Source organism: Protomyctophum bolini, assembly GCF_963924005.1.
Source record: "Protomyctophum bolini genome assembly, chromosome: 2".
NCBI classification, from domain to species: domain Eukaryota; kingdom Metazoa; phylum Chordata; class Actinopteri; order Myctophiformes; family Myctophidae; genus Protomyctophum; species Protomyctophum bolini.
Window position 1 is genome coordinate 35,455,891 of NC_137863.1, and position 24,403 is coordinate 35,480,293.

General features: G+C 42.2%; 1 protein-coding gene across 4 annotated transcripts in view; it reads right to left on the bottom strand.

The window, feature by feature from the left end:
- Nucleotides 1-311: 311 nt before the first annotated feature.
- The window catches only part of rnf123 (ring finger protein 123), a gene marked incomplete at its 3' end in the record, with an annotated part of 161,693 nt that continues 137,601 nt past the window's right edge, over nucleotides 312-24,403 (bottom strand). For 3 of the 4 annotated variants that reach the window (XM_080774155.1, XM_080774156.1, XM_080774154.1), the window contains exons 38-40: nucleotides 21,716-21,810; nucleotides 3,609-3,694; nucleotides 312-1,281 (exon numbers count right to left, since the gene is read on the bottom strand). In XM_080774155.1, coding sequence (XP_080630281.1) covers nucleotides 1,179-1,281; nucleotides 3,609-3,694; nucleotides 21,716-21,810 — 284 coding nt within the window. Of the gene's footprint in view, nucleotides 1,282-3,604; nucleotides 3,695-21,715; nucleotides 21,811-24,403 lie in introns of those variants that run through there. The other variant, XM_080774157.1, reaches the window with a different exon arrangement.

The window sequence follows — 24,403 nt, forward strand, 5'->3', positions numbered from 1 at the left end:
CATATCTTAAATATTTTTTCCCCAGTTCATTCTTAGCATACAGAACCTCCAAAAACCTTATCATATCGATACAACACAACTTGTGTTTTCCCTAGGCTGTGCCTGTGACATTCTCTATGAAACTCCCCAAAACACACACACACACAAAACCACAGAAGCGCGCAAACGTACACGCGCACAGTATAAACATTTTATAGATTTGTCACTGTGATTATATTTTGTGATAAGAAGGTACACGTATGTACACACACACACACACACACACACACACACACACACACACACACACACACACACACACACACACACACACACACACACACACACACACACACACACACACACACACACACACACACACACACACACACACACACACACACACACACACACACACACACACACACACACACACCCCTGTCTCACTTATTTGTCCTTTGCTGTGTAACTGATGCGATATTTATGACTTTCCTTGTCTGGTGAGGACGTGTCATTCTTGGCCTCCAGCAAGTGAGTTCCTCCCACCTTTCCCTTAACACGCTGACATGAAGCAGTCCATCATGACGACGTAGTCTGTGTTTATTAACACCAGGGGGAGTAGTAGTTGTAGTACTAGTAGTAGTAGTTTTCTGATGTGGCTAGTGGGAAATTGTCCTTGCTAGCCATACAGTACATGGAGATGCTACTGTATATAGTGTTGGGATGATGGTAGCTGAATAGTCCTGCTGGACAAGTGCTAAAAACACCATCCCTGGTACAGTACCTTCTTTGTAGTCTCAGTCAGAAAGAGAGAGAGATGGCGAGACAGAAAGACTGACAGACAGAGAGACGGATGGACATACAGACAGACACAAAGATAGAAGCATACAAACACACACAAATGCATATAGATACACATAAACATACAACAAACCTCACAATTCTTGGGGTTGACCTAAAGTGTTGTGAGGCTTATGATAGTTAGGAGTGAATAACATCCATGAAAAGGGCTGTGCTGCGAGTGAATATATAATGTGTGTGTCTCACACGTGCTGCACAGTTCTCTTCATGTCTCATTCAGTATACTGTACTGTACGTGTGTGGCTGTGGCTGTATAATTATGTGCCCTACCGTGCATACAATGCATGCTTTTACATAAAGAGTTATGCATGTGCGTCCGTCTGCGGTGAGCCTGTGTGTTAGGAGGAGCCAGCGGGTTTGCTATAGTCTTCAACTCCTGTGATGGTAGCCTTGCAGAAGAAACAGTCCTTGTTGTTCATCAGGTGCTGGTTGATGCAGGCTCTGGTGGGACAGAGAGGAGGTGTACAAAAGTGAATGGAACTGGAAGTATTAATGGATTATACACAATAATCCATAATTTAAAAAAATAAAATAACCGATCTACAGTATAAGCTCAAAACACAGTATCAAAGTATAAAATAGCAAGTGCCTAATTAAGTCGTGGATAGGCTATATATCTAAAAAATGTGTTTACAAACATATGATTCAATGAATCTAAAAAGTCAATAGAATAATCGCAAAGAAAATAGCCGATAGTTGCAGCCCAAAGAGAGAGAGAGAGAGACAGCATGGGGGATACATAGATTATGGCCACCACTGTGCAGAGAGGGGGATGGATGTACTGTGGGGTTAGAAGTAGAAGAGGTGATAAGAATGAATGGAGGAGGACATCAGGAACGGACACAAGAGAAACCACTTGCAGCTGCTGAGTCGGCACGGCAGCTAAGCCAAATCAAACGCACTCCAGAGACGACATAAAATATGTAGCGGAATATGAATCTGACCCAAGGTCTCCCCACTGTGCTGAGGAGGGTTTAGCCGCCATCAGCATTCATCACACAGCTGACTCACATAATAAATCTCACACACGCACTAGAGCGTGCACTGATGCACACACACACACACACACACACACACACACACACACACACACACAATCGCACACAGGTAGAGTAACTCTCTCGGGAGTAAAGTATGCATGAAAAGGTGTGTGCGTCCTCCACTGTGCACGCCAGCACAGTCAAACAGATGGACAGACACAGAGACTGACACATACAGGTGAGGTGACACACACGCACAGGACACTCCCATCAACTGTCCAACATAGGGTGCTGTGTGTGTGTGTGTGTGTGTGTGTGTGTGTGCACGCGCGCGTAGCGTGGATTCAAGGACTCAAGGACCTCTGATGGCCCTCTGTCAGGTTGTCCTCACGTCACGTGTGAGATGAATGTGCAGGCCATTGGGGAACAGAGGAGCAGCATGCCCTGAGGTCCAAGGTAACAACGAGTGACTGATGGCTGAAATGCTTTGTACAACAGAGCCTCCATGCTTGTGCAACACCCTCCCCGTTTCCCCCAAAACAACAAACATGTTGAAGGATGCCCAGGCGTCCTTGAGGGCGCTCCAGGGGGTCCCCGTGCAGGTGGAACAACAGATAAGTGCCAACTTCTAATATTAATATCACTTCATTGAGACACTTCAGCTCAGATTGACCATTAAACCATAAACCATTTATTGCAAAGCTATTGCATGTTAGTATGGCGGTGTGGCTCTGCTCATGTGATATCAGATAATCTGTGCACCGAGACACAGCTCTGATATCAACGACCCTCCAGAGCAGAGCCAAAGATACAATAATCCATGAACAACAATACACAGTAATGACACATCAACGCATGATTCAACACAATGAATCTACACAATCGCAAACAATACAATAATATCCCAAAATAAACCCCGGACTAAGAACTACGGGGAGGAGGCCGGGGATTACTAGGGGGAATGAATGAGGGGAACTATATAATAACCTTCTGCCTTCCTTGCCTCAATGAACTATCGCTACGCTTGATTAATTTTTTTTATAAGATTTTATAAGTCTATGCAAATGAAAAATGTACTATAGGCCTACAGGTAGCAGAATGGAATTGCACAGTGATAACATTAAAGGGCCACTTCACCCCTTTTTCAAACAGATCTTATTTGAATGATGTTTGGGAGACAAGAAACACTTTCCTGGGGTTTTTATGTGGGCAATATGTGTTTTTATATATTTCAGTATTTCAAAGTGTCCATGGGCTCCATGATGTCATGGACACAGGGCTCACTTCCTTCCTGGACTACATGTTGTCTCAGTAAGACAGCACTCCCCCTATCCACAAGGAGGAGCAGTGGACCAAAGCATTATGGGGATTGTAGTCCAGGAAGGAAGTGAGCCCTGTGTTGATGACATCATGGAACCCATGGACACTTTGAAATACTGAAATATCTAAAAACATAAATTGCCCACATAAAAAACCCCGGAAAGTGTTTCTTGACTACCAAAGCTCATTAAAATAAGATCTGGTTGCAAAAGGGGTGAAGTGGCCCTTTAAGAGTGGAGGAAGATGCTAGTTCTACATACCGTTGCGTTTTCATAGTGCTTTGGAAGTTTGAGTACAACATCGCCTATAAATGTACAATGTAAAGGTCTAGAATTGACTTCTAGACCTTTACATTGTCTAGACTCTAGAGAATGCCAAATTCCAGCATTTAAAATGATCTGTTGCCCTGCCTTTTAAAGTCGGGGAGGGAAAGAAAGAAAGAAAGAAAGTCTGTATGTGTTTACTCACTTGCATGACTTGTGTGAGCAGGGTTTGAAGATGGCAGAGATGGAGTGAGCATAGCAGATGGGGCAGAGGTCCTCCTCGCTGGTGGGCTGGAGAGAGAAAAGGGGACAACAAATAATTAAGAACAAAATAGAACCACTGATGGAAAACCTCCTTTGAGACCTTCACTGCACCATCCAAATGAGTCCTTGCAACTCTGAGATTACCTGTAAAATGACTTCATGGCGCCAAATGTATGTAAATCCATTAAGTTCCAGAGAAATAAATTGCTTCAAGCTGACACCTTTTTTTTTTTTTTTCATTTCCGTAGAGGTGGTTCACATGAAAGTTCACTCTGAACCCGGCTCCTGTTCGCATAAAGATGTGACTTTAATAATGCTAGCTGATTTTTAAACTAGACAGGAAAAAAATTATATTATGAAAGATGACACAGAGAGAGGGGACGAACAATACTGTTCCAAATAGGTATGCAAATGATAATAGAATTATAATAAATAAATACAAAATGACTTGGCCGCAGACTGTCTTGCCATACAAGATTTGAGTTATTAAAATGTTTAAAACTTTTTTTTTTAAATAAATAAATAAAAGTCTTGATTGTTTTTAAATAGCAGCTCACATTGTCGTGAGCTGGTAGATCACCTATTTTCAAACAGCCGATGCATATAGGGATAAAGTGGTTCAACTGATTTAGATTTTATTAATTTTGGCTGGGAACCCCTTCAAGTACCTACCCCATGGGGGTCCCCGGACCCAACTTTGAGGACCACTGCATTATGGGAGTTGAGAGCTGACACATCTGCCATGGTCCCTTTCGTGGCAACACTCAAGCAAGCACATGTAATCATCACACCTCTTCTCTCACACTCACACACATTTTCAATCTTCCTGTCCTGGTATTTTCCACTGATTCACTCTCTCCTCTCAACGCCATTTCCATTCCAACGCACCAGTATTCCAACAATACAATCGTTCTATCCCTCATTCACCCATGATCTGTTATATCTCTGTGTAGGGGGACCTGGGGGACCCTAGCATGGCCCCTGGTGTGACTATTCTGACCAGTGTTTGTGCCAAGATCAGACCAAACATAATACTATCATCATTATTATTACCGCCAACTGTCTATCCGCCCGCCAGACCACACCCTCTAGGCAACTTTAATATAGGATTGATATTATACAATTTACAATTTATTAAATAAATTAGTTTGACCCCTATACTCTGTCCTTCCTGTTCTGTCAATACATTACTTCTCCGCTTGACTTTAGTTTATGTGAAGGGTCATGTTTGCTCCTTCACAGCCCCCCTTCTCTCTCTTGCCTCCCATTTATTTATTAGTCTTATTTCCCTTATTTCTTGAATTCTGACCTCTTTTCCTTCTCTCTCCTGTGCCTCAATTTGTCTCATCTAACGCCTCTTTCCTTCCGCTGACAACCTGGCCTTAATTGCCCTCCCTCCCCCTCTCTCCTGTACTTCCCTCTATATTTCCCGTCACGCCACAGGCTGTCATCGACCTATCAACACCTGTATTTGTCACCCCCCCCCCCCCCCCCCCTCCTCCTCCTCTTCACGTTTTCCCCTTCTATTCCCCTCTCTTACAGCACAATCACTGTCACAGCACTCTGCTTTGTTCATTCTTTACCTTTTTGACACTCTCTTTACTGTACACTCTTTACACTCACTCTACTTACATCAGGGGGAAATCATTGCAATGTCCGGTTCTTTACTTATTGGCAGTTGAATATGGAGGGTATGCCCGTGACATCATCATACCCCGAAGGTATGCGGGCCTTGATATCCCATACATCCAAAGAGAAAATATGATTGCATTAAACAACGCCATCTTATCCCCAGAGAGAGAATAAATAAATGGTAAATGGTGCATTTAAATAGCGCCTTTATCCAAGGTGCTTTACAGAGATTGTGCATTACATTCACACACCGATGCCGGAGGAAACCAGGCAAGGCACCAACCTGCACATCGAGAGCAATTAAGGGTTCAGAGTCTTGCTCAAGGACACTTTGACACTAACTCTGCAGGAGCCCGGTTTTGAACTGCGAACCGTGCGGTTCCTATCCGGTCACTCTACCCCTGAGCCACTGCCGCCCCAATATAATAAATGCATGAATAAATGCATGGATCAGACATACTGTGGTCCTACGTACTTGTTGATAATTCACAACATCATCAAATAAATATAAAAAAACAGGTGACATACTTTGCACATGCAGAACCAAATGAACACATGCATGGCCAAGCCATTTTTTTAAGAGTGTCATGTAATCTGCAAGTCAATAGGACAGGCTGCCTGAGGCATGTGGAGATGAACACAATGAATACGTATCAAGATATACATAATGTGAAGTGTGAATCATGACTTAATGATGAAGAGCTGGGCCTTGGAGGGCACAACCGGCACAAGCGAAAACAAGTTCATTTGCCAACGTTACAAATATGGCCATCTGCTTTTCATTGAAACAAAACCGTATTTTAAGTAAAAGCATATTGACAGGCAGATGCATGTTCATCAAAAAAACTATTGCAGACAGCCAAGTTAATATTGATGAACATTAGAACCCTCTGGGAAGATCTGTGTGGAAAAACTAGCAAAACAAACTTGAAAGCATGAATTGATTATATTGCAAATTAGAGGCACAAATGCTACAGTCAACAAGCACTTGAAGGGGTATGAACCCCTAGGCTGATGTTGCCGTTTGAAGTTCCTGTTAAAAACTACATCAGATTACAAAGATGGCAGTTGCTGTAAGTAATATCATTTGGATTTTGGATATACAGTATACAGTATAATATATATTCTGATACTGTAGTAATCATTGCTATAAGGGCTTAGGCCATAATACATTGTGATATGTGTTCGCCACCTTCCCAGATCCAATATCAGTAGATATTGCATGCCAAGTGATGTAAGACTTGTATGTCATTCAATGTTCTGTGAAAGTGTGATTGCCTTGTTTCAATTATGTTTGTATCCCCACCAGTCAATCAAAAGTTGCAATTTCAAATGTAAGTCAGTTGCCTCCCATTCACTGTTCAAGTCCACCCCGAGATGATGTCAGACAATGCAAGGCAGTGGGCCGCTAAAGGGACATAGCGGTCGTTGTAACATAGTTTCTAAAATAATATAAATATGTTGATATGCATAAAATGCAATGTTCACAAGGTGACATTGCAGTCTCGAACCTTGGCTTGTGCCAGCGAATTGCATGCCTCACTGATTGGTTAGTATAGCAGTACATCCTATGAACATAAATTTCTCTGCAGTTATTTATTCACAACAATGTACTGTAGTACTGTAGTTGTCAACAAGAAGGCACCTAGTAGGTTGCAAAATTAGCTGTGGACAGACACGGCTTAATACCAGTGGTGTGTTCTAATGTTATACGCTGTACGTACCATAGTATTCCCTCATTGCCGTGCAGAACTTTTTTAACTGAAAGGCGTATACCGTCATCTACAAACCATACTCTACATCCATTGACCATGCACAAGGGTATAGCCTACACACGGGCATGTCATGCAGGGAATAATTACTATACCCTCTGAAAAACCCTAGAACACACCACTGCTGAATCCTCCACCTGGTGGTAAAGAGTACACTCAGGTTTAGAAAAGCAAACTTGAGTGATACTAAATGTGTCAGCTTTCTGTACTGGAAACATTTCAATGGTTTGGGGAAACTTGGAACATGCCTTTGTTGGACTCCTGAGCCAGAGTTTTAAGAAACCAGGCGACAGAGACACACCTAACCTCCTCCTTCTGAAACAACTCTGTAACCCCCATATCTCTGCTTTTCACCTTCACTTCAACATACATTTCCTTATTCTGTACTTCTCCTGTCCCGAGGCAACTGTCTTAATCTGAACAGAGAGAAAAGGAAAGAGCCATAGGGTGTGTGTGTGTGTGTGTGTGTGTGTGTGTGTGTGTGTGTGTGTGTGTGTGCGTGCGAGCATGTCACAGAGAGAGAGAGAGAGAGAGAGAGAGAGACACACACACAGAGAGAGACATGGAAACGAGGAGATGATAGGGAGACAGGGAGGAAGAGTGAGACTATAGTGAGAAATACAGTGGACAGAAAGATAAGGGGAGAGAGGGAAGGAGAACGCAGGGAGTGCTATTAATGAGGATGGGTAGACAGTGAACGAAACGCAGGGAGTGCTATATACAGTACCGTAGTTCATGAGGATGGTAGACAAGACAGTGAACCAAAGCAAAGCAAAAGAGAATGCCTTATCGCAATTAAGGAAGAAAGGGAGTAATGGGGAGAGAAGGAACGAGAGAACAAAACAAGACAACAAACAAGAGCGAAGAGGTGAAGGAGTGAAAGGATCAAAGGGAAAGAGGGGTGGGGGAGACGCGTGGAGGGTGGTGTTAATTGAGTCCTGTGAGCGTATTTCATGGCCAGTGGAGATGAAAGTGTACAGGAAGTGATGCTCATTGACCATGGCCTCTTGGTAGTCCACACACACACACACACACACACACACACACACACACACACACACACACACACACACACACACACACACACACACACACACACACACCCCCTCTGGTGACAGCTGGACACAGTAAGTGACTGTTATTACACGACTAATTGTCAAGCAGACATGTCACATGACAACAGTCTTTTGTCCATCTGCCTTAATTGCACCCCAAACCCTCTGATAGCGCTCTTAAAATGACACAATTGAACTCACTCCCCACATGCATAAAAATGAGGCTGAGCTTTGAGGGCTTCTTTAACCTTTTGAATTGTGTTGTGTGTGGGGGGGGGATGTTTCAATTTATCGCTTAATAACCTTCGTTTGAGAGTCATCTCACAGAGCAGAGGAGGCAGAACGGTCGCAATGTCCCCATCATGAACCATTGGACCAGCAGATATGCGTTTCACACTTCTACAACCGCGCATGTGTACTGTGTGTGTGTGTGTGTGTGTGTGTGTGTGTGTGTGTGCGTGCACATGCCTGCGTTTGTGTGATAGACAGTGCATGTGTTTTCATACATGCATGCATATGACAGGTGTTTTTTGGACAATGTCTGTAGGAGGATATAGGAATAGCAACAAAATAATGGTTTTGCAAAAATCTGCGTCATTGTGGCGCGATGACAGGTTGGTCCAGAGGGGCAGAGGTTCTTCTCTGGCGTCCACAGTATGGTAGCAACTGGGGCCAACAGTGGCAGAGATTAGCTGGTCGCAGACAGACGGACGGACATGGACAGACACATGGATGGACAGGGTGCAGGACAGGGTGCGATACATAGTCTCCCCAAGTCTTTGGCCTGGCAGGGACTAAAACATGAATCAATGACAAATGATTGCCACTACTATCGGACACACGTGGCTGGGTGAAAGGGGCAGTAATAGAATATATAGGACACAACAAACAGATGATACTGAGTCTAGGGTTAGCTGTTGAGGACTCCACCTCAATAGATGGCAGGCAGGCAGACAGACAGACAGACAGACAGACAGACCTCAGCCCTCTCTCTCTTCGATTGTGAAAGGCTTTGAACTCATGGGAAGGAACTCGACAGGCGGTGGGGGACAAGACAAATTGTGCTGCACAAACTCGGTGTACAGACGGCCTGCACGTTGCATCAGCAGCAATGTTCTCTGTGGTGGCAAATATACACAGCGTATATCTGGGGAGAGATGACTGATCGAGATCAGACAGACTGTATGACAAGAATAGGACTAATATCACAGTGCAATCTGTTGGTTTGTGTGTGTGTGCTGCTGTGCATTGTACATAAAAAGGAGGGATGAAAAAGTAGTGTGTGTGTGTGTGTGTGTGTGTGTGTGTGTGAGACTGTGTGTGTGTGTGTGTGTGTGTGTGTGTGTGTGTGTGTGTGTGTGTGTGTGTGACTGTGTGTGTGTGTGTGTGTGTGTGTGTGTGTGTGTGTGTGTGTGCGCGCACGCGACCGCAACCGCGTGCGTGACTGCACGTGTGTGTGTGTCCGTTAAATCAAATGATATATTAGATCAGTGCATGGGCTTATCGCGGTGTGCCAGATTGCGGAAACAGATCAGTGTTTGTGTGCGTGTGTGTGTGTGTGTGTGTGTGTGTGTGTAATATATACACACTATTGACATTTGATGTGTGTGCATGTTTGTGTGTAGCATTTACACTATGTGGAAGTACCAGTAAATGCACAAATTAATTGATGTATGCAATATGCACAAATTAATTGATGTATGCAATATGCACAAATTAATTGATGTATGCAATATGCACAAATTAATTGATGTGTGCACTCTGTACTGTATACGTTACAGTATATATGAATAAGCACGTGTGTTCATCCCAGTCAGTGTCCAGTGTCCACACACAGCATCGGACTATGTACTGTATGTAGTGCAGTGGTTCTCAACCAGTGGCCCGTGGTCCACCTAATCTATTTCATAGATTTGATTGTCATTTTAAGGTAAGAAAAGGACTATCCTGGAATAGTGGAATTCCCCTTTAATAAACGTAAATGTAGTAAATTGAGATATGCACAAGGCCTTTTGGGCTGCTTGGCAGTTACACTCATTTCCAAGTGAAATGTAGAGATGGTTATAATGATGTCAAAGTTGAATAGGCTTTGCCATTTTCTCTGATTGTGTGTGCGTCTGCGCACACACACACACACACACACACACACACACACACACACACACACACACACACACACACACACACACACACACACACACACACACACACACACACACACACACACTTCACCAACTCCATGTCCGTTCATTAAATCCACAGTTACAGAGCCTCAGCGAAATATAATAAGTCCTCTCCATCATAGAGTCTTAACAATATGTGTGTGTGTGTGTGTGTGTGTGTGTGTGTGTGTGCATGCACGCGTACATGTGTGCACGTGTGAACAGATACAGTGAAGACAGAAAGGAGGTTTAATTCAGTGAAAAAGCCTGACAAATCAGTCCAGCAGACTGTTCTAAAAAGGCCTGGATTACAGAGAGAGGGGGGGTACAGATTACAATATATGCCCAGTATAGGCCTATGCCTCATTATAATATATACAGCCTAAAGATTTTTTTTGTGCGGAAAAACCCTCTCAGTTCAGTCTGCCTTGGACATTGTATTATTCTTCTATAAAGGCCTGGATGTCCAGTCCAGCTGTAGTTGTCAAATTAATTAAAACAGAATGAGAATGAGCAGAAAAGAGAAGGAACAGACGGTACCCTGCCATTTCCAGAGACATGTCCAAAAAGAGAAAATAAACAACGTACTGTAGTACATGTTTCTAGCCATTAAATTAACATTATTAAGGTAGCATACAAGTGTTTTGCATGCTCAGTCCATTTATGACAACTGACAAGTCATGTATACTTTACTTTACTGCTGACCAATTCGCAAAGCATAGCATAGTTATTTTAACTTTTTTTAATACAGAGGCAAATTAGATAAAGTGCCCCTCGGGGCACAGGTCTCCACCAGGGCAGGTCAGGTTGTGGCCTCCTGGTGGTGCCAATTCAGGGTGCCATTTATTCGTACGGCTTGGATGGCAATTGGATGATTTGAGGCATTTTGTTCCAAAAATGTGTTTTTCAAAAATCCACCTGTTGGTGGCGCTATAACAGGCCAATGTGAAAAGGGTGGGATAAATTCCTCAGCCTAGTAGGAAAGTAGTAATTGCACGCTCCGTTCATGATTTGAGGCTTTTTGTTTTGTGTGAATAAACCTCTTAACAAGATCTATTGTGTCAATTGGAGTACATACAGTCTAGAAGCTCAATGAGAACAGTGGTGCTGTGTCACAACACGTATTATATAATGCTAGCAGTAGCACTGTTCTTGAATCTGTCTAGACAGGATATGATTGACATCAAAAGGTCAACCTTGAAACTCCTCTACTAAGTTTTAGTCAACAATGGCAAAGCCTGGAGCTGAGTCAGTGATGTACTGTACTGAATTGGTGCAGAAAACCAACATTATTCTCCCCTTGTATAAATCTAGCCTAGACACGAGCAATGTGAAATGTATTGATCACAAAAGGCTGATGCAGAGAGGGGTGAAGTCTTTATGCTGCCGTCCTTCGGCTGTCACCATCGCTGGCCAAGGCTGGCTTTCTACAGCATACGGCATAAAGCAAATGGCCTATAACCAAGTCTGTCGTGAGGCAGGAGAGAACATCATTTGTTTTAGTCAGAAGGGGATGGCCTCAACTTGTGATAAGAGGATGAGGTTTGGGGGGCTCTATAAGAAGAATGGAGGCTGTAATATTTTCCAATTTCAGTCGCTCATATGAGTCACGTCATGGCCCAAAAGCGATTTCTTTGCTGCGTTTGTGTGAAGGGACATTTGCTGTTTAGTTTAGATGTTCTTGTCATGCCTTGTTGATTGTTTAGTCTCGGTTGTTCTGTATTGGTCCTCTAGCTCTGTGTTAGGTTGTCGATTTGTTCTTGTATCTTATTTTGTAGTAATGTATGTTCCTGTTCCTGTAGTATAGTACTCCACCCTTGTAGCCGTTACCCGTCTTGTCTAAGGTGATTATTGTACACACACACACACACACACACACACACACACACACACACACACACACACCTGTGTAACACGACACAGGTGAGTGTGTGTGTGTGTGTGTGTGTGTGTGTGTGTGTGTGTAGTTAGTTCCATGTCTAAATACCGTCTGGCCAGACCCTCAGCCAGCCAACTCATTTAGCATTGCTCTCTAAAGTTTTCCCAGGACATATCCTTCACAAATTTCACAATTAGGCATGGACAGCTGTTCAATAATGAATGCTAATTCTCCTTTATCCTAGTAATTATATTCAAACCCCCAAAACTAATATATTTGCTGAGTAAATTTCACTCATCGACAAAGTTAAATACTTACACAAATCCCAAACAACAGTGACTATACTGTTATGGATTATAATAATTTGTTCTATTGTTCCATTTACTTATTCTAAATGGGACAATATTTTGAAATCCCAAGCTTCATGGGATTTTGGAAAAGTTGTTTTGCCATGGCTACCATCATTGAAATTAAAGCTGAACTATGTAAAAAGAAAGAAATATAGCTGCAAGTAGCAATACGTCAAGGCCAATACTGTATGTGTATCGAAGTTTTATTGCTGACGGTCAAACGGTCCATGAGCTACTGTATGCCTGTTCAAAGTTCGTATTTTCAAGTGCTATTGCGCCACCCTTTGGCCAATGGTCGTGGGCTTAGTGTCCTCATTGTTTGGCATGGCCTTCTACCATATTGCCAAGTTTCGTGAAAACCGACTGCACGGTTAAGCCAAAATTGCTATTTGTGGGAGGAGAAGAAGAGGAAGATAAAAAAAAAACAGACAAAAACAAAAAGGGACCAAAGTCAATTTGGGCATGGGCCCTTAATAAAATGTAATTTTGTCCAATCTGTACGGTAGAGTATGTTAATACAATTGGGGTGGTTGTATATAGTCTTCCTGCTCTTCTATTGAGATCTAGATCGTGTCAAAGGTCATGTCTCACCGGACAAAGGATCAGAGACAATTTTGACCTGATGGTCATAAAAATTGAAATAAAGAAAATAAAAAAATCTCACAAGCACCCATGAGGCTGATTTCTGATGTGATATAAGTGTAAAGTTTGAGCCATCCAACATTGTAAATCATCTAAAGATGCATTGCGAGTTCTTAGGCAACCACAATCCAGAGTATTTGGGCAGAAAGTTGGAGCCGAGAATAGAGCCTTGAGGCACAAACTTTCTCTAAAGCTTTAGGGGACATATTGCAGTTGGAAAAGGGCAAGCTTAAAGTTAACCAATAAATGAATCAATAAAAAGAGAGAAAGGGGCAGATGTGCAGAGCTGAGAGGTACTACAGTATATGGAGAGAAAGATGTTGAGTAGAGTGTGATCTAGGGGTTATCAATGTGTATCAGGGGGTGGTTGTTTTAGGTCAAACTCCTTCGAGTTGTCCGTTTTTGAATTGCCTTTTAAAGAGCCTGGTATTCTCCCAGGGGACATCGCTAAGAGACTTGAGGAAGAGGGCAGACTAACAGCCAATGAATGGTATGGTGTAGTAGTCTTGAAGGCAGGGAGGTGTTGCTCACCAACTCAGTAGAGAGAGAGATTTGTATTAAAGGCTGCTCACTAACAGACAGACAGAGTATAATGAGAAATGGAGAAACAGATTGGACGACTAAAGTAAGCACTGGCACTCTCTCTGTCACGCGTAAGGCCACAAACTGATCACACAAGAAAACCCCAAAACGCATTTACTGAAATCACGGAAACACTAATTTCCGGAATGTGTCATATTAAGTGTGGAAATTGTATTTGAATGTGTCCTACTTGTCTGACAGTGATGCAGGTAGCTCACGTTGTTAATGAGGCACACCGTCTTCAGTCCACAGTGGAGCAAAACAGAACAAATAGAAGAAATATCATCGTGTCCAACACTAGCTCTAAAGTCCTTAAAGATGGAGTGCCACCATTCTTTTCCATCCTAAAACATGATCATCAGGTATTATTACAATATAAGGGGGAAGAACTTTTTCCAAAAAGTGTACACTATTTGTTAAAATCATGCTTTTATGTGGACACGCCCACCAGTTCATTAAGTATGCCTGGATTGCCTGGTGGGTGGTGATGGGTGGTGATCCACCTGAACTGAAGCCGCACCCACAGCTGTAGTTGTATGATAAAGGGGGAGGGGTTAGGGGAGGGGCTGATAGTGTGGTGTCACTATATTACTGTTTACTTCATTGGCCCGTTTGACTGTCAAGGGTTCAGCCTCCAGGAAGAAACCCTAAATTTGGGCAAAGTTAATTGCACATAAAAACAACTCCAGGGTGTCTAATGAAGTACCGTCACCTCATAGACACATGAAAAACTGGAAAAATACAAAAATTGTGGCACTCCATCTTTAACGCTATGGACCAGAGCTACTGTAGTCCACCACAAACAGTAACTGATCATATTTTTACTCTACCTTTCTCACAAACATCTGCGACACACATACACTGTTACAAACCAACCCACCCACCCACACAGACACGCTGTACACACACACGTGCACAGAGAGATACACACATGCAACCATTTTCCGCCGGCTAGTTCTTTATTTGATCTTTTCATCTCTGCTACAGTATCTCAGCCTACACAACAGATCTCTCTCTCTACTGTATCTTTCTCCCTCTGTCTTTCAAAGTAAATTGCAGCTTGAGGGACCGTAATATAATCTACCTCACAAATATGATTAGAAAAAAACTGTGTATACGGTCTATAAACGACACACTTCATTTAGGTAAAAAGCAACAGTGATAGCTTAAAAAATACCAATCTTTCTAAAGTACTTCTACTAGTACTTTGTGCAGATCACAGGTGTATCAAAATGATGAATCCATCCTATACGTAAATCAAAAGTGCATTCATGAATATCGCATTTTCATTGTTCCACGCTTCGGAGAAGTGTAAGTTCAATGGCGTCACTCGTCAAAAAGAACAGATCGGCAGGCTGCAATGCTTCGCACCGCAATGCCTCGACAGCTTGTAGACCAGTGCATTATGGCAAGGAGTTCCTCGCGTGAACTTGAATAAAGTTGTGCACAGCATGTATAAATGAGAATGTTTTAAGAGTTTGAGAAATTAGGTAAACAACATTTGTACACCTTGTAAATTTGGACTGATTTATATTGTGTTGGCAGTCAGTGTTTCTGCCATTCATCAAATCACTCTGAAAGTGATCTTATAGTATATAATTAGATAGCTGTGGAGTGGGCTCTTCCATCCACTTAAGTTAAAATGCTTTTTAAAACAATATATTTATATATACCCTTGACATATTATTTTTAATTATTATTATGTTACTTTACAGTGAGAATATTTTAGAATGTAGAAAAGAACCAAGTAAGCTTTGTAAGTGTATTAAAATCTAAAGCAACTGCAAGTAATATCAGTCTGGATGACGGAGCTACAAAAGAGGCGGATGATAACTTGAATTCACAATTTGCAACAGAAAACAGACAAAACCTCTAGAGCATCCAATATACAGTATGGTTAAAATCACATACCAAAGGATATCAAGCCTAATTATAATGAATTGCATTTTTATAGCGCTTTTCCAAGTGCCAAAAGCTTTACAATGGTTCATTCATTCATATTGGGAGGTGAAGCGGCGAACAGTCGACGCCAGCGTCCTCACCTCCCACATTCACACACCAATGGTGGAAAGCTCACACCGACCAACTCATTGGAGGCAATGTAGGGTTCAATGTCTTGCCCAAGGACAATTCGACATGTGGAACAGGAGGAGCCGGGATTCAAACCGCCGACCCAGGGATCATTGGACGACCTGCTCTACCTCCTGAGCCACAGCCGCCACACAATGAATAATAATAATTAGGTCTGTTGTCTTCTCCAAATACTTAGTGAATAGAGTCCTACTATAGGCACTATTACCTTTTGAGTATAAAATTACATTATGCAGATCACCAGGTTTTAATGTCATGGTTGGAGAGTTCCATTATACAGTATAACTGCTGTATGCCTTATCTTGGCTGACAATTAGATGGATTCAAAAGCCATATGGGCAAAAACATACTTCTTTATAGTGACAGTACAGCGTAATAAGAGTATGTTTGCAATGACCTTAAATAAATGGTTAGAAAGTAGAATATTCAATTAAAAGTTAAACTTTTTATGACCAAGACAGCATGAGCATGCTGACATTATACTACGCTGCCTGCCATTTCTATGTTGGCTGTGATTGTCTTTGTTTTACTGTCTTGTTGTTTTGGGCTCGTCTTGTGGTGTTAAAGTATCCACAATGAAAATAAGCCCTTGGGCTATATTGTGCTTTCATTCTGTTATATTTTAATTATCAAATATATTAATGAATTCATCATTCTCTTTGTCTCTCTCTCTCCCCATCCCTGTCCCCTGTATTTAGTTTGAGATTTAAGGACTGGCACTGTGGCTCTGGTCTCCTAGACATCGCAAGCTGTTGTGTTGGTCAGAGCCAGCAAAACAGAGAGAGAGAGAGAGAGAGAGAGAGAGAGAGTGTGTGTGTGTGTGTGTGTGTGTGTGAGTGTGAGTGTGAGTGTGAGTGTGAGTGTGAGTGTGAGTGTGTGTGTGTGTGTGTGTGTGTGTGTGTGTGTGTGTGTGTGTGTGTGTGTGCGCGCGTGCGCGTGCGCGCGAGAGATAGAGGTGGAGTTTGTGTGTTTGTCTGCATGTGTTTGAGTATTTTTGTGCGAAGGTATTCATCTGTGTGTGTAAGAGACATTGGATATGTGTGTGTGGCCTGAGCCAGTGAACACCAGTGCTCCAACTCAGCCTCCACAAGTCACCATCCAGAGGCAACAGTGCCCACTGTAACACAGTTCAAATACCTTGGAAGCGTCCCAGAATGAATCAAATGATTTAATCTTCTCCTACAGCATAGCCGTATTTGGCTGGACCGCATCAGTGGGCCAGCCCTATGAACGTGCATGTCTCTGGAGTTAAGATGTTTCCTGCAGTGCAAGATGCACCCAGCTAACATCTGGCCTAGGGTAACACATTGGTCAGAGGTTCAAGAAGCAAGTTAAACTATTGTATGAAGTCGTCATTCGCAAAGGATTTTTGTCATCAATAGCTATACTGGAAAATGGTGAATTTATATAGCGTCTTTATTCAGTGATTTACATTCCCATATTCACACAGAGACAGCAGAGGAAACCATGCAAGGCATAGACCTCTTGATCAGAAAGCATCACAGAGTGGTGCTGATGGTCTAGCACGTTGGAGGTGAGCTTTGGAGTCAAAGCTGAGAGGAGAGAAGGACACTCATCCCCACAGCCACAATCTGTTCACACTTACTGTGGACACAGGCAGCCAAGTGCTACCAGTGTATCAATGCCACCAGATTTATGAACATATTCCACCTGGCAACCATGAGACTGTAAAATAAGTGACTGAGCACCACCTGTCACCAGGCTGCTGTTGCAACATATTCTGCCACACAGGATTACTTTTCTGTGTTTATTAGACCATGCAGGGGTTCTCAACTTTTTTGGCCCAGGTACCCACTCACTCATCCTCGAAACAACGATAAGCATATACAGTACTTACATTACATTTAGAAGCCATTGGAACTTTACAAACTTTTCAATCAGTCACTCAGACAAATTGTATACTTTACAATCATAAGCAGAAACCACTATTCTAAAGTGGCAACGTTTCCATAAAAGATCGGGAATCATCAAACATCAACTACATTTATCACCCCGAACGCCCGGGGGTATTTAGGACCACTACATCAGAGCGCCCAGCGATTTGCAGCAACGGAGCACATTTAAAGGTGCACCAGGCGCCATCTTGGATGTAGCTGAAGTAGCTAGATGTAGCCAAAACACACCCGAGGCGATCGACAACAACGGGAGGTATGATTAATTCTAACGCGACTAGCTAGGGATGGTGATGGGCCGTCAAAAACATAATCTTTGGTTAGAATTGGACGGATTGATTTAGATCAAGAGTTATTCAACGTTTTAAGATTTTCGGTCTCATCCACTAAAATGGAGGACATCGAATGTTGCCCAACAGGTGCTCCCTACATTGGCTTTCAGAATTTGCAGGATTGCCCCGTTTTGAACAAAAAGCCTCAAATCATGAACGGAGCGTGCAATTTACGTGAAATCTTTCACAGACTTTACTACTACGTAGGCTGAGGAATATATCTCACCCTTTTCACATTTGCCTGTTATGGTGCTACCAACAGGTGCATTTTTGAAAAAACACATTTTTGGAACAAAATGCCTCAAATCATCCAATTGCCATCCAAGGCGTAAGAAGAAATGTTACCCTATTATTATAGGGCACTTTTTCTAGTGTACGGTAATTATGTTTCATAACAACATCTGCTTACATTGGGTATGTGGGAAGATGAGCATCTTTCTTGTTATTATATTTTTGTGTTGCCAACACACACAGGCAACTTATATAGATCCATATGTACATACATAATGTACAGAACAGCATTGTACAGTAGTTTTAACACTATACCATTTAATAGCTAGCCGACATGACATCTCATTCACAGTTGTTTACTTATTTATGCAGTCGTAGGGCATACTTCTTGACCGCAGAGAGAATATTATTTTCAAGTGGAACAGAACAGTCGCCCACAGATGATTTGCATTACAGTATATCCAGCATCTGACAGTGCCGTACACTGGCTGCTGACAAAAAGACATTAATGGTTATGCGTATATGCTTCCATTTTACACATAATATGCATTATTTACTATAAAGACTGTTCTTTTAAATTAGACATACTGTACTGCCTTTGTAGGATGTAAAGCAATGCTCCAAATTGTAGTATGCGTGTTTGTAAATTAGCTGTGGCATGTAAAGTGCAAAAGCATTGAAGGCAGGGATGTCCCGATCCCGATTCCGATCATGATTTGATTTGCAATTTGAATAGAAACTATGGTATGTGTAGCATTGAATTGCAAAGCATAAGGCAGAATCACATCACAATTAGTAATAATAATACTACTACAAATAATACAATGCCTCTTAACATCATTAGCTGTGTATACGGACTGATGGAGGCCAGATAATTGAAAAGGTAATGAAATAATAAATTATCATACTAATTACGTTGTACTGTTACGGAGATAGGTCTAATGCAGACTTCATGCCTTGCCAGCTCTTTGTGACATGAAGCCAATAAGGTATTGTGCACTTGGGTATCATTTCCAGTGTCAAATTCATTCATGTACCTATAAAAAGTTGCACATATGCAGGTGGCACAAATCGAATCTCTGCCTCTATCCTACGAACCACAGGCTGAGTGGAGCTGACAGCATCATTTCACTTCAGCTTGCTGCAGGGTCTGTAATCACTTTATCTGGGCTGAACATGTAGACTGTGCGGCAGACACGCACAGACATTCACTGATGGGCCTCATTTCTTTATGATTGTGTTTATGCTACTGCTGCTTGCCTGTCAGTCAAATAGAAAGAATGGGAGAAAGGTAGTGCAAAAAATCAAGAAGAGTAACAGCGTGGCCAACTCTGTCCAATCTTTAACAATCCATAGTAAGATACAGTATGAAAGACAATAAAGTGGAGTAATCCATAGCCATATAGCCATCGGTTTTCGTGATGTCTTTCCAATCACACGGCAATATTGAGGGAAATTGCAGCTGGCAGTAGAGTGTGTGCAATTACCTTTCACAAAGAGCAAGAGAGTGCTGTACCCATTTCAGTGACCCATTAGTGGTTTTAGTGGAAATGGACAACCAAAGAACTCACTTCACTCGTTCACAATTTGGCCTCCTTATCCCAGCACAATACCCCCTTCTATTAATACATATGGCCCTGCCGACGATATTATACAAAATGCATCCCAGCCATCTCCCTTCTGGCTAGCTCTGGTCCATAGCCCTAATGCCCTTTTTGCTGCGGTTGCATTAAGGCCACTCTTTGCTTCTAGCCCTCGCATGAAATGCAGACTAGCCTCTCCTCTGTAGCGGAAATATAAAAAACATTTTACTTACTCACCAATACAAAGGCAGTTTGTGTAATTAGAAAGCCTACTTTCCTTAGTGGATGCACACTGAGCCCCCCATCACAAGTAGAAAATGCACTTTTTGGCCAGAAAGGGATTGTTTTTCCACCGAAAAAACCTTTAGTTACTCCACTGCGCCCTCTACCGATATTGCCAAGAGAAAAATCTCATAAGACAAGATTTTCCTAAGAGGGTTTCAGAGTGCGTCCACTAAGGAAAGTAGGCTTTCTAATTACACAAACCACCTTTGTATAGTAGGTAAAACATTTTTTATATTTACGCTACAGACGAGGCTGGTCTGCATTTATGCGAGCGTAGGAAGAGAACAGTTCCATAGCTCTAATGAAGCTGTGGACCAGAGCTACCTTCTGGCACAAGGAAGAGAACAGTTCCATAGCTCTAATGAAGCTGTGGACCAGAGCTACCTTCTGGCACAAGGAAGAGAACAGTTCCATAGCTCTAATGAAGCTGTGGACCAGAGCTACCTTCTGGCACAAGGAAGAGAACAGTTCCATAGCTCTAATGAAGCTGTGGACCAGAGCTACCTTCTGGCACAAGGAAGAGAACAGTTCCATAGCTCTAATGAAGCTGTGGACCAGAGCTACCTTCTGGCACAAGTCTGCAAAGGTGCCTGTAGGTCAGAAATGAATGGTCTCTCTACAATGTCTTAGGCGTACTGGTGAAGCATGACACAGAAAAATTGGATAAGGCATGCCACCCCCCCCCCCCCCCCCCTCTAAAGAAAACAAGATAATTCATAAATAAAACATATCTATAATGACTCACAACTCTACTGTGGCTTTATTCCTAACCCAACTTCCTTCCTTCCCCTTGCTCTCCATTGTAAACCATTTGTCTGACTAAATTGCTTCTGTGGTTGAGTATGGGGGGGGGGGGGTCAAACGGATCGGGTTGCCAACTTGCCACTGCAGAGAAAAGAATGGAGGAGGAGGAGGAGGAGGGAGATGAAGAAGGGGTAGTGAGGAAGAGGTGGGAGGAAATGCACTGCGGCAGCCAGCCAACATTGTCATGTGTCCGAGTGGCCAACTTCAATATCTCCACTGGCACTCACACAATTAACGCTCAAGTTTAAGTTTGGGGGTTTCTGACTTTTTTCACCCACAGTTCCCCAGCGACAGAATTTCTTCAGCCCTTTTCTGACAGATGTGGTACTGTGCCACACAGTACCACACGGACTAGCAAAGTGAGGAACTTTACTGTATCTGACTGTTCAATAAAAAAAGAAGTATTATAATTCATAGAAAGTCATGTTTATATCAACAAATTAATTAGTGGACCCAATTGTAAAGTGTTTACAGTGTTGTATACACTCCTTTAGAGGTTCTGTGGTATACTGTACTACAGTGTGACATGTCACATTACCTCCGGCACACAAGAACACTTTCACCCCGAAAAAGTATCGGGTCGTTGACGCAGCATTTTTTTCAATGGGCTTCATTGACTGTGATGATCATTGCTTACTCAGCGCACAAAGGAAAACCAGGTGCCGTTTTCAGTTTCTAGTGGAGATATCGCAATATCATCAAATGGCAGATGTAACGTTAGAATAGTGTACTTACAGCGGTGCTGGCGGCAGCCTGCTTGGACTCCTCTGTGAGGAAGGACAACATCCGCTCCACTTTCCGCTGCTCCTCCTCACTGATGTAGTCTGTATCTGTTGGTGAGAATATACTGTATGCATGAATATTATGAACATACACTGATGTAGTCTGTATCTGTTGGTGAGAATATACTGTATGCATGAATATTATGAACATACACTGATGTAGTCTGTATCTGTTGGTGAGAATATACTGTATCCATGAACATTATGCACATACACTGATGTAGTCTGTATCTGTTGGTGAGAATATACTGTATCCATGAACATTATGAACATACACTGATGTAGTCTGTATCTGTTGGTGAGAATATACTGTATCCATGAACATTATGAACATACACTGATGTAGTCTGTATCTGTTGGTGAGAATATACTGTATCCATGAACATTATGAACATACACTGATGTAGTCTGTATCTGTTGGTGAGAATATACTGTATCCATGAACATTATGAACATACACTGATGTAGTCTGTATCTGTTGGTGAGAATATACTGTATCCATGAACATTATGCACATACACTGATGTAGTCTGTATCTGTTGGTGAGAATATACTGTATGCATGAACATTATGCACATACACTGATGTAGTCTGTATCTGTTGGTGAGAATATACTGTATGCATGAACATTATGCACATACTGTACGACTAAAGGTCAGTCACCATACACCAGTGGTTCTCAAACTTTTTCATGTCAAGGACCCCCAAAATGATACTCATTAGCCATTTGAAAATATATGCCAAGGACCCCCATAAGTGATTTTGAACCATTTTCATTTCAACCTGAGTTAGGCTATGATCCCCTATTTAATGGCATTTCTATCTCTGGGACCCTAATGTATATTGTAAAATCAAATTAAAGTTAATGTAAGTATGAGAGTGTACAAATGGAAGACTCTCTGACTTACAGACCCAGAAAGGGTCCATTTGGTTCCTAAATATCATTTAGCTGAGGACTCAATGGAACTCCCTCAAGGACCCCTAGGGGTCCCCGGACCCCACTTTGGGAACCACTGACATACGCACCTTCAACCTGACGTGCCTATTTTGGGCAAGTCAGGGGTGTACGTAGATATGCTATATATTCACTATTTATGCAAATAGGGACACTGGCAAACAGCCAAACACTCAAGGGTAAAAAAGGCATTTAATTCCTTGAGGCTTACCTCAACACAACAATGTACAACACAATCTCATTAAGAGCACTGAAGCAGAGCACAAGCATAATGAATGGAATTGCTTAACAACAGTACAACACCATCAAAAGTAAGATCTATATATAAAAGAACACCCTATAAAGAGTACTTCATTGACCAGGTTCCCCAGGGATATTACATTGGCCTCCTCTTTTCTTCCCTCTACAGTCTACACCAAATCTCGTCACCGAAATATGTACTGCACAATCTCACAAGCAAGTGTCGTGAGCTCGTAGGTCTGCTATTTTTGCTGAATGTTTTTGCAGACCTTCGCCTATTATGACATGGCCAGAATATGGAAGCTAGGGCTCACATGGTTAAATCCATACTGGTGATACCGAGTCCACATGTAGGTGGCTTTCTGCCTCTGTAATCGTTACAGTGAAACCAGATACAGGGGCAGATAATGGCCTTGTGTTACAGAGGGAGCCTACAAAATGACATCTGGGAAACACTGGGGCTCAAAGTCAGTGGTTATGTTACAGCCTGGGCACTAAAAATAAAGCACGCAGGGAAACGTGAAATAGAAATCTCTCATTGCCGCACCCTATGATGTATTGCAGACACTGGAATGTGAGCTCTCAGATGCTCTTAATGTATTTGATGAGATTTCTGGTACTCTGGACCAATGCACTAGTGGTCACTCATAATAATGCTGTGTGAATGCAAACCTAATTGTATTCATTACACACTGGTGTAGAATGTCAAGAGTGACGTTTATAATACAGTTTACTGTTGATTTGCATGTGATTTGTCCTTTTGCCCATATATGCCAGCATGTATTGTACAAGTCTAAGTTTGGATTGGAGCATATCTGATTGCATATCATTTGATGTCAGAGGAGCTGCTCCAAACGTTCTTCTTATTTATTTTTGCTTTGGCACGGCTTGCCGAAATGAACAAATTTTTCTGAGAACAAAAATGTTTTAGACTCGATGAGGCTTACGCTCTGGATTCTGAACATTACTCGCCCACCACAGTGATGGAAAGGCGGTTTTACTACGGAACTCAGCTGCTTGTTTACATCAACCTCCAACGTGCTTTGACATAATTTGTCTCAGAGACTTTGCCATTCCTGGTGACAGACATAATGTCTCTCTCTCTCTCTCTCTCTCTCTCTCTATGAATACATTTGCCTAAGGATTGTAGTGTTTAAAACATCCTCAGAGAACAGAACCTCTCTTCAAAACTGGCCTTGGTACGTTGCTGGCGAGTGTTAGAACATCTCAGAGGAGTAAGAACTGCTATAATGCAGTTTGGCAAGGCACTGCGTTTGATCTTTTGCTCCACATTTGTTTGAAGCATGCTCAGCCTTAGAAAAACAAGTATAATAACAAGTATAATATCGGAAGTCAATTCAATTTGAGTAAAAGTACAAACGTATTGGTATCATTTTGTCACAATTGTATTTGTGACAAAATGTGACTACATAGGGTCACATTTCC